The sequence below is a fragment of the Amphibalanus amphitrite genome, unplaced genomic scaffold, assembly GCF_019059575.1.
Source record: "Amphibalanus amphitrite isolate SeventyFive unplaced genomic scaffold, NRLGWU_Aamphi_draft 000013F_arrow, whole genome shotgun sequence".
In the NCBI taxonomy this organism is placed as follows: domain Eukaryota; kingdom Metazoa; phylum Arthropoda; class Thecostraca; order Balanomorpha; family Balanidae; genus Amphibalanus; species Amphibalanus amphitrite.
The window spans coordinates 1,283,681-1,299,634 of NW_024881509.1; the positions used below are offsets into that span (position 1 = coordinate 1,283,681).

The following is a 15,954-nucleotide window of genomic DNA, read 5'->3' on the forward strand; positions in this document are numbered from 1 at the left end:
TGTCTTAAAATGGCCAAGCATGTGCTTCGTTATGCCTGAGGCTAAAAAATTGGAGGGCCGATGACATCAATGTGGTCATCTGGACTACCTATCCATGTTCGAGATGAAACACTCGTCCAAACCCTAAAACGGTCCCATAAAGACGAAAGAGAATGCCTCCGTTTCGTCCCGCTTTGTTCCAATGCAAAATGCCAGGGTCACGGTATTGCGGGATTATAGGCCTCCAGACGCTGACTAGGACGCGATTGGTACTCCAGAAACAGTTTTGGGACGCAGAATGCTTCTCCAAGACCTGGAAGGAATCTCAGCGTTCTAGCTCAACTCAAACCGCAATTGCGGTACTTGCGCGCAAGTATGAACACATTTTTGGAGGAGAAAATGGCATCCGGAAGGTCGTAGGCCCATCTTCAAGCGAGACACTGCATCGGTGAACTGGTCAAGGAAAGCTCAAAAGCGGTGCCATGAGACTGTGACAGGCATCTGTCGCAAGATCACATGTCAGGCAACGCATGGGATCCAAAATTTCATGAAAATACGTTGGGGATACTGAAATCGTGGCTCGTCGAAGCGAGGCGCCGTTCCAGCCTCCAGGAGCTCACGGCGAATGTTAACCCATTAACGCCCAGCGGTACCAAAAGGTACCAACGCACATTTTGGTTTGCTGCGTTGAGACCACACGTTCTTTCGCCGGATAGATTTTGTCATCGGATAATGACCTCCTTTCCGGATATGCTGTTGGGTATAAATAACGTGCTGATACGAAGAGCTTCGTGTGAGGTGCAGAAAAGCTCGGAGTGTTTCGAGGCGCCGCAGTCATGGGCTGACGTTGGGAGATAAAAACGTTTGTGGTTGCTTGTCTGTAAATATTTTTTTAGCCAAAGTGTGTTTACAATAAAGATGAAGAACTCGCAGCTGCAGTTAAGCAGAAAATCAGATGTTTCGTCATGAATCCTGGCGTTCCTAGGGGCAGAATTTTTGTTGGTACCTTTTGGTACCACTGGGCGGTAGGCTAAGCGTTTTTTCGCAATTACATGCGTGTGCGGTCTTTGCAGAGGGGAAACAACGCTCAACGGAGTGATGCGGACAAATTGTTATTTGGGGCGCCATCCCTCAAGGGGACGCCATCGCCCGAGGGAATTGGGTGCGTAAGAGGGGCGCCTTTGAGGCCATAAGGGCGCCTATATGCGAAAGAAGGGCACCTATGAAGTTTTTAGGGGCGCCTCAATGCAAATGAGGATGCCCATAAGGGCACCTGCATGCGAAAGAGGGGCACCTGTGAAGCCTATAGGAATGCCTCTGAGGCCCATGACGCCCATAAGTAGAGGCGCCCACATGCAAAAGGGGCGCCCTTGAACGCCATAATGGAGCTTCCATACGAAAGATCGGTCCCTGCATCCCAAAGATGGCCACGCCTCTGAGGCCTATGGAAAGAGGAAGGAGCGCCTGTGAAGCCCATAGGCGCCTGTGGGCGCCTCACTGGGAACGAGGGGCGCCTGTAAGGTCTACAGAGTCGCTTTTGATGCCCATAGGGGCGCCTACATGCGAAAGAGGGGCGCCTATGAAAGTTATGGGGCGTCTTCATGCGAAAAAGGGGTGCCTATGTAGGTTGAAGGTCGTTTGTGTAACGTTTCTCAGGGGTGATGCGCCCTTTGCGGCAAGAGGTCGGAGAGGGGAGCGCCTTCGTCGCCACCAAAGAAGCTGGAGCATTCATTGCTGATTGGTCATTCACTGCTAACGTGACGCATGGATGTTGGATAGGATGCTTTGCCCTATAATCGCTGGTATTATATGGTAATCGCTGGTTATTGCGGGTACCCCTGTGGAGCAACCATGTGGTTAAGGCCCCAAATGAATTTTGCTTGGGGGAGGGGAAGGGGCACGGTTTTGAGATCGTCCTGTTGTTTAGGAAGGCTGTTGCTGTTGTTCAGGAATAGGAAGGCTGTTGCTGTTGTTCAGGAAGAAATGGGTAACGGCGTCATATCCCAGTGCAGTTTGTGCGGTAATACACCTACGGAGGAAATATTGATGCGGATGGTATTGACAGACGAGTTCCTGCAGACCTGCTGCTTGGTCAGTGGTACGTACACCTGAGAATGGGATGCATACCTACACCGCGACGGATTCGGACACTGGATTAGAGCTGGCCCTACCACGAAGGCAAAGCGTCTGCAAAGTACGTGGTTGGCACTAAAGTCATCTGTGGCAAGTGGCGAGTGGCGCTCTGCTCGGAGACGTACTTACATGGAGAGAAGCATCACGGCTAAAAGTAAGACCTATATTGACCAGGGTATGCGTGTTGACTGCTGCAGCGTGTGCCTCGGCGCAAGCAGCACTGCACGATCCGGTTGAAGTCCATTTTGGAGATCTGTCTCGTTTGGTTGCTGAATTAGATTTGGAAGGGTCTTGCTGTGCATGAACCGTAACCACAAACTCTGCTGGCTCTTGATCTATGGGTTTCAAGTTTGTTTTCATAGTTTTGAAAGATATTATAGAGTAGTTGCTGGTTCAGAACATTCAGAAAACTGTTAGTTTTGTCATTTGTATAGAAATATTTGTGCATTTTAGGAAAATAAACGACCCTGCAAGCCTTGAAACCTGGGCTGCGGAGTCGGGGTCGGAGTCAGTCGGAGTCGATATCTCTAGCCGAGGTCGGAGTCAAAGTCGGAGTCGATTGTGGAAGCCGGAGCCGGAGTTCGAGTCACCGAAAATCCCGCGACTCCGCGCAAATGCCAGGGCTGCGAACATGGAGTCGGGGTTAGAGTCGGTCAGAGTCGACAGCCATACCTGGAGTCGGAGTCGGAGTCGGAGGTGATAAGTGAAAGTCGGAATTGGAGTCAGAGTGAGAGTCACCGAAAATCCATCGACTCCGCATCCTTGCTTGAAACAGTACAGTTCACTAGACCGACCCACCACCATGAATAATAGCATCGATCTTTATGGCAGTTAGGCATAGCATGTCAGTAATGACGTCATAATCTGACAACTTGGAAAACATCAGAGGCGAGTGTTTGCCATAATGTTGCCGATGAGTATGTCGTCTAATATTCTAATTTTCACGAATGAGTTGCAAAGTCTTCTTGGCAAACATATCTTGTATGCTGCTAAAATGCATGTTTTTGCGAAAAAATGATGTCACCAACGCCCAGTGGTACCAAAAGGTACCACTTCAAAAAAGGATATTTCTAGATTTCGCACATTTACCAAACTCACATGGTACTCTTAGGGGTCCATTTACTCCAATTCAGCAAATGGGCACCCGTGTGCGTTCGCTGGGGAATTACGGGCGTTAATGGGTTAAGCCAGTATGGGCTAACTTCAAGCCTGCCACGCTGCGAAACATGCCGGTTGGCATGCCAAAGCATGTAAATATTCATGTGTTTCCCCATGAAATGAGGAGCACATTGACGTGTCATAAATATATCAAAACGCAATGTACAGTCCACAGCAGAAGTAATGTGGAGCTTCAGTCATGGGTATGTTCTGCTTCTGAAGCTTAGGAACGATTAACCAGACTACAATGAAACTTTGAATGTAGCTTATATGTATCGTCACCCTTGCAGCTGCAACTTTAGCTACTGACATCTTCTTTTCGATCACTCCGTATTAAACAATCGCCAGTCAAAGCCAACCGTTGAGATTGGTAAAACCCTACATTACTTTAGCGGTGGGCTGTACTCTGTTTAAAATTCATCATATTCATGCCGTTCCCAACGATTCACGCAAGTGGTTTCTGATTGATCGAGGTTGACCCCTCTTGTGACGCCACAGGTCATGATTCATTTAGATGACTATCCACATGTCAGATCTATCATAAACATCACATTTGGACTCATTTTAGAAATCTAGGTGTCTTCTCAAGGATCGAATTCTCGGCATTGTAAATTGGTATGGTTTGAGCTATTTGACCTCCCTGTGACGTCACAGGTCAAATATCGAGGTCTTTTTTTAATTTTGCATCCTGGTTGCACTGAGGCATACCGGGGAGGTCATCGATATCCCATCTTGTGTATCTCGATGAGCTCTTTCGAATGCCGTTTGAATTTTACCGATCCGTCTATTGGTTCCGGAGATACGACGGTGGCCATTTGCCCCCCCCCCCCCGTCCTCCTTTAAAGCATCATTTCATGCGTGAAAGGACTCATTTTGTGTCGTCTTTATTGCTAATGCTGGCTCCCAGGACGTCCGGCGGCGGTCAGCTGCCCGGTGGCGCGCTCTCTTCTCTCTGACCCTGACTCTGACTTTGACTCGATAGGTCGCTGGATGTACACGTCCAGGAGTGCGTGCGTCACTACCTGTCCGACTGGGTGTACGCGGTGCGTCGGTATGCGGAGTTCAGCAGCGCCGGCGTGCAGCAGCGCCCAGCGGCGCCGGCCACCGTCGGCGAGCCGCACCAGTACGAGCTGGACGGCCCGGTGGAGTTCTCTCTGGCCGGCGGCACCAGCCAGGTACGGAGCCGGCCAGCCGGGCCTATAGCAGCTGCGAGCTGCAGGTCTTCATATGTCTTAAGGAATGTATGATATACAGGGTGTCCCAGAAGTTCCTTCTCACCTAATTTTTCTTTTGTATGCTTTCTTATTTAAAGCCACGCTGAATTTATTTTGTAACTGAGCTTTTGGGGTTGCCAGGGCAACTGTGAATATGCTCTTACGGTAACTAATTCATCTAGACAAAGTATGTTTTTTTTTTTGCTAGAGAATTCACTTCCTGTAGAGACGGCCTACGTCGCAACATAGAGGTCTCCGATAGGGTACGTCTCGGTCTTTAGTCCGCACGTGGGCCATTCGCGACGGTTGAGGGTGATTGAGGCCATCCAGTCTGTAGCCAATGTCTGTCGCTAACTGGACGCACAGTCAGCAAGTGACGCCGATGATTTGTCAGGAGTCAATCGCTGCAAGTTTATGCTCTTTTTTGTTAGCTCTCAGGAGTGAGCCATGTGGTCAAAACTGTGTGGCGTCAAAGTGGCCGTCAAAAAGGTCTTAGCGTTAGAAAGTTGCTAAGCAGGCTTTTCAGGATGGATTACCAGCTGTCTAAGAGTATTATTTCGGTGTACATAACTCACGGTCACTTGGGCTTATGCTTAACAGAGGACGCAACAGTCGAAAATGTCTTAAAATGGCCAGACATGTGTTTAGTTATGCCTGAGGCCAAAAAAAAAAAAAAAACTGGAGGGCCGATGACATAAAAATGGTTATCTGGACTAACTAGTCCGTGTTCGAGATTAACACCCGTCGAAACCCCAAAACGTTCCATATGGGCGACGGAAAAGGCCTTCGTGTCAATCTGCTTTATTCCCATGCAACAAGCCAGGGTCACGGTAATGTGGGGCAATATGCGTCCAGACGCTGATCAGGTTGCGATTGATACTCCAGAAACAGTGCTGGGGCGCAGAATGCTTCTCCAAGAAGATCTAGGAGGAGTTTCAGCCTTCTAGCTTAACTCGAACCGCAGGTATGAACACATTTTTGGAGGAGAGAATGGCATCCGGGAGGTCGTAGGCCCATCTTCAAGCAAGACAGTGCATCAGTGCACAGGCCAAGCAAAACTTAAAAGCAGTGTCAGGAGACTGTGATAGGCGTCTGTGGCAAGATCACATCCCAGGCAACTCATCGGATCCAAATTTCATAAAAAATGTGTCGGTAATATTGAAATCGAGGCTCGTCGAAGCGAAGCGCTGTTCCAGCCTCGAGGAGCTCGCGGTGCATGTCAAGTCAGTCTGGGCTAACTTCAAGCCTGCTATGCTGCCAAACATGCCGGTTGGCATGCCGCAGCATGTATTCATGCGTTTGCCTATGAAATGGGGAGCACATTGAGGGGTCAATGGTCATAAACATCAAAATGCTATGTACTCTGTTTTACATGCAAATATAAGGTGAGAACGAACTTATGGGACACCCTGTATGTCTTTAGATATATGTCTGTTGTATATACACTCAGCTGTATTGTATATGTCTTTAGGAATGTATGATGTGTAACACCTGGGGCATTCCACGATAGATCGACCAAAAAAAAAAACTTAAAATTTACACCCGCATATTTTATTTTTTACTTAAAATTGGTCTAATGGGTTGTGATGGGTGGGGAACCCAGCTGTGGCAAGGATTTTTTTCTTCGAACAACGGTTTCCGAGATATAGCCTCGGGCAGTTCCTGGAGGTCACGCTGCAACCCTATGTTTGGCGGCTTATAACTCAGAAACTATTGGTTTTCTATGGTACAAACTTGATATGGTTCAACTCGCAATCAACCAACAAACGTTTTGGCTATCTCGGATTTTCGAATTTTGAAAATTTTGATCACGTGACATCTTGATCTTTTTTCGAAGAGTGACCTTGATATTTTCCCAACTGAAAGTCGCAATTTTGTCTGATGACGATTAAAGCCTTATCAATTGTCATTCATATGCGATAATAAAAAAGTGGCTTTCGGCCTGCGTTGACCTCAGGTCAGGTCATTTTTATGGCCTTCCCATTATTACGAGCGGGAGCGACAGCGAAATCTCTAGAACAAAGCAAGATAGCGACAAGCGGTAAACGGCACAGGGTACACATGGATAAGGTCTACAATTTTTACTCAGGTCATTTTCAGGTCAGGTCAAAGATGACGTCACAGGGGTAAAAAGAAAGTCTAAATGGCGGCACTACATATATATGAAGTTTTTCTCGAATAACTTTCGAAGTATCCCAGCTAGGAACAAACTAATAGCACCATCGTGATCCTCTCGTCGATCCGCATCGAAACATGTGTATGTTGACCTCAAAAGGTCAAGGTCAAAAGTTGACCTTTAACCTTAGGTCACGTGACCTTAAGGTTATCATATATATCATTCGATGGGCCTTGACGAGCTGAACACAATGAGCCTATCCGCGCGGCTGTATCTCAAACCTGTAAGGAGTTATTAGCAAAAAACATTTGGTGACCTTAAATGACGTCACATGACCCAAGAGCAACGCAGGGCATATTTTAAGGCACTTACTGCGTCCCATTCTGGGACGCAGCCCCCTCGCCTTGGGACGTAGCCCCTGCTGATTTGACCCACTGCGTCCCTGCCCTGTGCCCTGTCCGGTTCCCTGACCTGGGCCCTCCTGTGTGCCCTGACCTGTACCCTTCCCTCTAAAATGTCCTGTGCCATGCCCTGTAACCTGCCGTGCCCTACTTTCTGCCCAGTAAAAATTTGTTAAAATATGCCCTGGAGCAACGTCACAGCTGACCAAGAGCAAAAAAGGTCTCAAGGTAGTCGAAGTTAGTCGCATATGGAGTCACTCATGGTATATTAGGCAATTCCGACGCGTTTTAGTGTAAAAATAAGGGAGCTGATTTTTCCCCAATTGACTTATAATGGGGTGGTCAAGAAATTGACCTGACCTCAGGTCATCGGTATCGAAATTCAAAACGAACTGGCGCTAGGCGAAAGCAAACGGATTGGTGCCTATTCTACGTCTCTTTCTTTATTAGATCAAAAGGTACAGCCAAAATTATTTTGACTTCCTTTTTACCCCTGTGACGTCATCTTTGACCTGATCTGAAAATGACCTCAGTAAAAATTGTAGACCTTATCCGTGTGAATCCTGTATCGTTTACCACTTGTCGCTATCTTGCTTTAGTCTCGAGATCTCGCTGTCGCTCCCGCCCGTAATAATGGACAGGTCATAAAAATGACCTGAGGCCTCTTGCACCAAAATCCTCTTGCACCAATGCTTGGATTATTTTGCATCGTATACCCAGTCCAAGTCTCAAATGTAACAATTTGCGTGCAAAATTTAGCAAGCACATGTAGGATTATGTATTGGGCTATTTCAAACAAATTTAACACCGTTAGATTAGCTTATTCGGAAACCGGTTTTTCGATTTTACCTAGCTAGGTAGTTTGGTGCAAGAGGCCTCTGATCTCAGGTCAATGCAGGCCGAAAGCCACTTTTTTATTGTCGCATATGAATGACAATTGATAAGGCTTTAATCGTCATCAGACAAAATTGCGACTTTCAGTTGGGAAAATATCAAGGTCACTCTTCGAAAAAAAGATCAAGTTGTCACGTGATCAAAATTTTCAAAAATCGAAAATCTGAGATAGCCAAAACGTTCGCTGGTTGATTGCAAGTTGAACCATAAAAAGTTTTTACCATTGAAAACCAATAGTTTCTGAGTTATAAGCCGCCAAACATAGGGTTGCAGCGTGACCTCCAGGAATTGCCTGAGGCTTTATCTCGGAAACCGGTGTTCGAAGAAAAAAAAAATCCTTGGCACAGCTGGCTTCCCCGCCCATAACAACCCATTAGACCAATTTTAAGCAAAAAATAAAATATGAGGGTGTACGGCTTTGGTCGATCTATCGTGGAATGCCCCACCTGATAATCTGGGGTCGTTCAACTGAAATGTAAGCGCTGTAAAAATGAAAATTCGACAAATCTCCTGGGGGATGGCGTTGGCCATGGCCGGATGTATTTCATTTAAAGGTGGTGTGCCAGCTTTCCTCGACCACATGCAGTTAATGACCCGGATAAGGAGAACCGGATTTTTAGAACTTATCCATACCTTCAAAACTCATGGAAACGTCTTAAATTCTTCAAAGTTTGAGTACCCCAGTGCGAAATTCGTCGCGACGGGTTGTCGGTCGTACCCCAACCACATTTCACACCACTATGAACAATAAATGCACACACTGAAATCGCTATTACCGATAGGCTCATCCAATCAAGTTTCGATAAACCCGTTCATCATCATCTCCTGCGGTTTCGAAGACGCCTGTTAGCGGGCTTCTGCTCATACTTTGTGGTGCGGTGGTGGTGCGTCGGGCCGCGCGATCTGTTTCGTCCAAGGAAAATGCGTCAGCTGATCATTGTTATTTCTGCCACTTTCGTGTGGTGAGATGGGGTCATAACTTAATAAACGACTGTTTCATATCAATTATCTTACATAAAGTCATATTTCAAACCATAAATTAATGTTTGACAACCAAATTAGAGAAACAATACCAATACAGGCTTACAGTTTAAGTTCGACATTGTGTTGTCTACGATTAGACAGCTGATAACTCATTCCCGTACGTCGCAACTCTATAATGACCTTTGCTTATTGTCACATGTGCGCCGCATTCGCGATTGTTGCCGACGCCTGTTTGCAAGTCAGCCCACTACAGTTGTTATACATATCGAAAAACCGATAAACTTTTAGGCGCAAATTTTTTTGGGACCCATTGCCATAAACTGAGAGGCAGTACTGGATGCGTGAGATAAAAAGTGCTGTCACGAGCGTTCTAATGATGCCATCCGGGAGACTGAGGCGCGCATGGGAGAGACCGATCAACAGTCCCGTACACCGGCGGCTGAGTTCGGAGACGTGAGCGTCCCAGGATAGAGTACTGTCAAAAGTGACGCCCAGGTTCCCCACCTGCGCGCACGGCTGCAACGCTGCGTCACGGAACGATACCCTGAAATCTGGCAATTTGCGTAAATTTTGACGACTGCCGAAGACAATGAGCTGTGTTTTACTGGCGTTGACCTTCAGGTGTTAGCGCAGAACCATTCGCTGAGTGACGTGAGCGAAACCTCCATGCGCGAGATGAGAACTCCAAGGTCCCTGGCAGGACCGCTAACCAATATTAGCCTTCCAGGCGGTGGGGGGGGGGGCATTTTTTGCCCCCCCCCCTTTAGTTTTTTTTCTCAATATATCTCGAGAATCGCTGCGCCGATCGTCACCAAACTTTCAGTACCCTCCCGGGAGTAGCTAGCGCACATGGTGACCAAAAATGTTTCCAAAGGCTATGATAGGTTGGCCGCTGATGACGTCAGAGTGACGTCATTTCTGCCATTTTGGACCCAAAAAAAGGTTTCGCGGGAAGAGCTGTCAGGTCTATAGCTTTAGAGATACAGAAAAATGTTTCAGACATAAAAGGTTTGGAATCAAAAGGGCTACAAAACTGCTATTTCGTTTTTTCGAATTTGTTGGATTTTGACCCCCAAAAATCAAAACATATATTTTTTGAATATAATAGCCGAAAAATCCAAAAAAGTTTTTTGAATTTCGAAAAAGCCTGAATATATGTGATAGTCCCTACCACTTTCTATCTCCATACCAAATTTGAGATCGATACCTCTTTTTTGGCCAAGTTATAGCGAAAAAAACTGTTCAAAATTGATGACGTCAGATTTTCAAACTGAATTTTTAGCAATTCTAGACCTCGTAGCGCAAAACAAAGACCACCATTAGACTCCCAGTGACGAGCTGCATCGAACCAATACCCATTTTAGGCAAAAATATCCATTTTGGAATTTGACCTTTTTTGACCTGACCATTTTTTATTTTTTTTTATAAATTTAGTCCGAAACTTTTGATGGGAAGGATTCACAAGGACAGAGCCACCGCTAAGCGAAGCTTGTTGACCTTAGGTCACGTGACCTTAAGGTTATCATATATATCATTCGATGGGCCTTGACGAGCTGAACACAATGAGCCTATCCGCGCGGCTGTATCTCAAACCTGTAAGGAGTTATTAGCAAAAAACATTTGGTGACCTTAAATGACGTCACATGACCCAAGAGCAACGCAGGGCATATTTTAAGGCACTTACTGCGTCCCATTCTGGGACGCAGCCCCCTCGCCTTGGGACGTAGCCCCTGCTGATTTGACCCACTGCGTCCCTGCCCTGTGCCCTGTCCGGTTCCCTGACCTGGGCCCTCCTGTGTGCCCTGACCTGTACCCTTCCCTCTAAAATGTCCTGTGCCATGCCCTGTAACCTGCCGTGCCCTACTTTCTGCCCAGTAAAAATTTGTTAAAATATGCCCTGGAGCAACGTCACAGCTGACCAAGAGCAAAAAAGGTCTCAAGGTAGTCGAAGTTAGTCGGATATGGAGTCACTCATGGTATATTAGGCAATTCCGACGCGTTTTAGTGTAAAAATAAGGGAGCTGATTTTTCCCCAATTGACTTATAATGGGGTGGTCAAGAAATTGACCTGACCTCAGGTCATCGGTATCGAAATTCAAAACGAACTGGCGCTAGGCGAAAGCAAACGGATTGGTGCCTATTCTACGTCTCTTTCTTTATTAGATCAAAAGGTACAGCCAAAATTATTTTGACTTCCTTTTTACCCCTGTGACGTCATCTTTGACCTGACCTGAAAATGACCTCAGTAAAAATTGTAGACCTTATCCGTGTGAATCCTGTATCGTTTACCACTTGTCGCTATCTTGCTTTAGTCTCGAGATCTCGCTGTCGCTCCCGCCCGTAATAATGGACAGGTCATAAAAATGACCTGAGGCCTCTTGCACCAAAATCCTCTTGCACCAATGCTTGGATTATTTTGCATCGTATACCCAGTCCAAGTCTCAAATGTAACAATTTGCGTGCAAAATTTAGCAAGCACATGTAGGATTATGTATTGGGCTATTTCAAACAAATTTAACACCGTTAGATTAGCTTATTCGGAAACCGGTTTTTCGATTTTACCTAGCTAGGTAGTTTGGTGCAAGAGGCCTCTGATCTCAGGTCAATGCAGGCCGAAAGCCACTTTTTTATTGTCGCATATGAATGACAATTGATAAGGCTTTAATCGTCATCAGACAAAATTGCGACTTTCGGTTGGGAAAATATCAAGGTCACTCTTCGAAAAAAAGATCAAGTTGTCACGTGATCAAAATTTTCAAAAATCGAAAATCTGAGATAGCCAAAACGTTCGCTGGTTGATTCCAAGTTGAACCATAAAAAGTTTTTACCATTGAAAACCAATAGTTTCTGAGTTATAAGCCGCCAAACATAGGGTTACAGCGTGACCTCCAGGAATTGCCTGAGGCTTTATCTCGGAAACCGGTGTTCGAAGAAAAAAAAATCCTTGGCACAGCTGGCTTCCCCGCCCATAACAACCCATTAGACCAATTTTAAGCAAAAAATAAAATATGAGGGTGTACGGCTTTGGTCGATCTATCGTGGAATGCCCCACCTGATAATCTGGGGTCGTTCAACTGAAATGTAAGCGCTGTAAAAATGAAAATTCGACAAATCTCCTGGGGGATGGCGTTGGCCATGGCCGGATGTATTTCATTTAAAGGTGGTGTGCCAGCTTTCCTCGACCACATGCAGTTAATGACCCGGATAAGGAGAACCGGATTTTTAGAACTTATCCATACCTTCAAAACTCATGGAAACGTCTTAAATTCTTCAAATTTTGAGTACCCCAGTGCGAAATTCGTCGCGACGGGTTGTCGGTCGTACCCCAACCACATTTCACACCACTATGAACAATAAATGCACACACTGAAATCGCTATTACCGATAGGCTCATCCAATCAAGTTTCGATAAACCCGTTCATCATCATCTCCTGCGGTTTCGAAGACGCCTGTTAGCGGGCTTCTGCTCATACTTTGTGGTGCGGTGGTGGTGCGTCGGGCCGCGCGATCTGTTTCGTCCAAGGAAAATGCGTCAGCTGATCATTGTTATTTCTGCCACTTTCGTGTGGTGAGATGGGGTCATAACTTAATAAACGACTGTTTCATATCAATTATCTTACATAAAGTCATATTTCAAACCATAAATTAATGTTTGACAACCAAATTAAAGAAACAATACCAATACAGGCTTACAGTTTAAGTTCGACATTGTGTTGTCTACGATTAGACAGCTGATAACTCATTCCCGTACGTCGTAACTCTATAATGACCTTTGCTTATTGTCACATGTGCGCCGCATTCGCGATTGTTGCCGACGCCTGTTTGCAAGTCAGCCCACTACAGTTGTTATACATATCGAAAAACCGATAAACTTTTAGGCGCAAATTTTTTTTGGGACCCATTGCCATAAACTGAGAGGCAGTACTGGATGCGTGAGATAGGCCCGGGCAGCGCTTGTCGAACAGCACTGCGGATCCGAAGGTTGGGACTTTAATTGTGAAAAACCGCCCGCCCGCCGCCAAACGCAAACACCGCAAAACGCGCAAAACGCACGCCTAAAACGCCAACGCAAACTTCGCAAAAAAACAATCGCCCGCCCGCCGAAAACCGCGGAAAAAAAAACGCACAAAATGCCGCAAAAAAAACGCGCGTCCTCCGCAAAACACAAACACCGCAAAAAACGCAAACACCGCCGCCGCAAAAAACGCCCGCATCGCCCGCCGCCAACCGCGAAACGCCGCAAAAAACGGCCGCACGCCGCAAACCGCAAAACGCCGCAAAAACGGCCGCCCGTACTGGATGCGTGAGATAAAAAGTGCTGTCACGAGCGTTCTAATGATGCCATCCGGGAGACTGAGGCGCGCATGGGAGAGACCGATCAACAGTCCCGTACACCGGCGGCTGAGTTCGGAGACGTGAGCGTCCCAGGATAGAGTACTGTCAAAAGTGACGCCCAGGTTCCCCACCTGCGCTTACGGCTGCAACGCTGCGTCACGGAACGATACCCTGAAATCTGGCAATTTGCGTAAATTTTGACGACTGCCGAAGACAATGAGCTGTGTTTTACTGGCGTTGACCTTCAGGTGTTAGCGCAGAACCATTCGCTGAGTGAGGTGAGCGAAACCTCCATGCGCGAGATGAGAACTCCAAGGTCCCTGGCAGGACCGCTAACCAATATTAGCCTTCCAGGCGGTGGGGGGGGGCATTTTTTGCCCCCCCCCCCCTTTAGTTTTTTTTCTCAATATATCTCGAGAATCGCTGCGCCGATCGTCACCAAACTTTCAGTACCCTCCCGGGAGTAGCTAGCGCACATGGTGACCAAAAATGTTTCCAAAGGCTATGATAGGTTGGCCGCTGATGACGTCAGAGTGACGTCATTTCTGCCATTTTGGACCCAAAAAAAGGTTTCGCGGGAAGAGCTGTCAGGTCTATAGCTTTAGAGATACAGAAAAATGTTTCAGACATAAAAGGTTTGGAATCAAAAGGGCTACAAAACTGCTATTTCGTTTTTTTCGAATTTGTTGGATTTTGACCCCCAAAAATCAAAACATATATTTTTTGAATATAATAGCCGAAAAATCCAAAACAGTTTTTTGAATTTCGAAAAAGCCTGAATATATGTGATAGTCCCTACCGCTTTCTATCTCCATACCAAATTTGAGATCGATACCTCTTTTTTGGCCAAGTTATAGCGAAAAAAACTGTTCAAAATTGATGACGTCAGATTTTCAAACTGAATTTTTAGCAATTCTAGACCTCGTAGCGCAAAACAAAGACCACCATTAGACTCCCAGTGACGAGCTGCATCGAACCAATACCCATTTTAGGCAAAAATATCCATTTTGGAATTTGACCTTTTTTGACCTGACCATTTTTTAATTTTTTTTTTATAAATTTAGTCCGAAACTTTTGATGGGAAGGATTCACAAGGACAGAGCCACCGCTAAGCGAAGCTTGTTGCGATGACCCTGCCCTCTACCCTCCGATCGCGCAATTCCGATTCTATGGCAGAATTTAGAGTCCAAAGTTTAACGTGCGCACTAGTGGTGTCAATTACGGAAAATCGGAATACCGATACCAAACCAAATACCAAACAAAACCATGGGGAAATACCGAAACCAAACCAACTTGGGAAAATGAGGGAAATACCAACTTTTTACCGATTTCTTAGCCTCTTATACATTAGTGAGGGTTCATGATACCAACAAAATACCAAACACATTACGATTGAAATACCAAATACCAAGTTGGTATCGGTTTGGTATCGGTATACCAAAAAGTTTGTATCCGATTGACATCTCTAGTGCGCACAAAGCCGCGCACGGCCGGTCCCCTCGCTGACTTCGCCTGGCTACGGCCTGCCACCAACCGCACATACCTGTCAGGAGGCCCATAAATGTCGGGCGCCCGTCGCGCCTCGAACCCGGACTGTCATAACCGGGAACGCGTGCTCTCACCACGCGGAGTCCAACGCTCTAACCAACTGAGCTACGGGACCGGCAAGCTACGGGACCTAGCTCGGGACTACGGGACGGGCAAGCTACTGAGCTACGGGACCTTGACCTGACCTCCACCAGAAAGTGACCTAAACCGTACCTGATGGTCTTATAACCAACAGCATTGAGTTGGAAATAAAAAACTGGCCATAAAACATGCATCGCACAACCTTAGTAAAGTTGGGTTCATGTGGTGACCCTTGGTGACCTTTGGTGACCTGACCTGTGACCTGACCTGGTATGACCAGTGACCTCTAATAGCAACATATGTACTAGACAACTGACGCTTTGTCGCTGATTTTCGACAAAATGCGTTTTACTCGGTGTTATAGCGCTTTCCCTAAAAGCCCCGTGAACGGTGAAACATTTTATCTTTGACCTGACCTGTAACGTCATCGGTGACCCCGAGGTCAATGAAATTTGTTTTCCATCGACACATTTGACAGGGCTATCGAACGCCGTTTGAATTTTCCGGATCCGTCCAGTAGTTTTGGAGATACGGGGGGGGGGCAAAAAAATGCCCCCCCCCCACCGCGCGGAAGGTGGCCGCGAGGCCCACCGCCTGCCGGGCTAGGGTGTCGTCGGCATATTGAAAGACTACTGCGTCACCCGTATACAGCGATAAGTTGTTAGAGAAGATAGTGAAAAGTAACGGCCCTAACGCAGAGCCCTGGAAGACACCCATGGTATTAGAAAGAGGCCGAGGCAGCACTCTACTTCCGGACCCATTGTTCAACGACACGCTCTGGGTGTGTCCATGAAGATAGGCGGCGAACCAGGAAATTTCGATACCGTGCAGCATAAGTTTTTACATCAGAAGCTCGTGATTCACGTCAAAACAGTTACTAAGATCGAGAAGGCATAGCATTGAGATCTCCCCCTGTCGGTGGCGGCCAGGATGCGTTCAGTGACGGACAACAACGCGGTTTCAGTGGACTGCCGGGGGCGGGCCGGAAACCGTGCTGTGAGGATGCCAGAAGGTGATTGTGAGAGAGGTAGACGTAGAGCTGCTGATGGACAATGCGCTCAACCACTTTCATGATTACAGGAACTAGGGAAATGGGCCGGAAGTTTGCGGG

At 46.7% G+C, this 15,954-nt stretch overlaps 1 protein-coding gene across 3 annotated transcripts in view; it reads left to right on the forward strand.

The window, feature by feature from the left end:
* Positions 1-15,954, forward strand: part of LOC122383748 (dedicator of cytokinesis protein 7-like) — a 649,924-nt gene that overhangs the window by 62,610 nt on the left and 571,360 nt on the right. For all 3 annotated transcript variants that reach the window (XR_006256886.1, XR_006256885.1, XM_043370493.1), the window contains exon 4: positions 4,253-4,445. Coding sequence is in view for 1 of the 3 variants with exons in the window: in XM_043370493.1 (XP_043226428.1) it covers positions 4,253-4,445 (193 nt within the window). In the remaining 2 variants the exon portion in view is untranslated. The remainder of the gene's footprint in view (positions 1-4,252; positions 4,446-15,954) is intronic.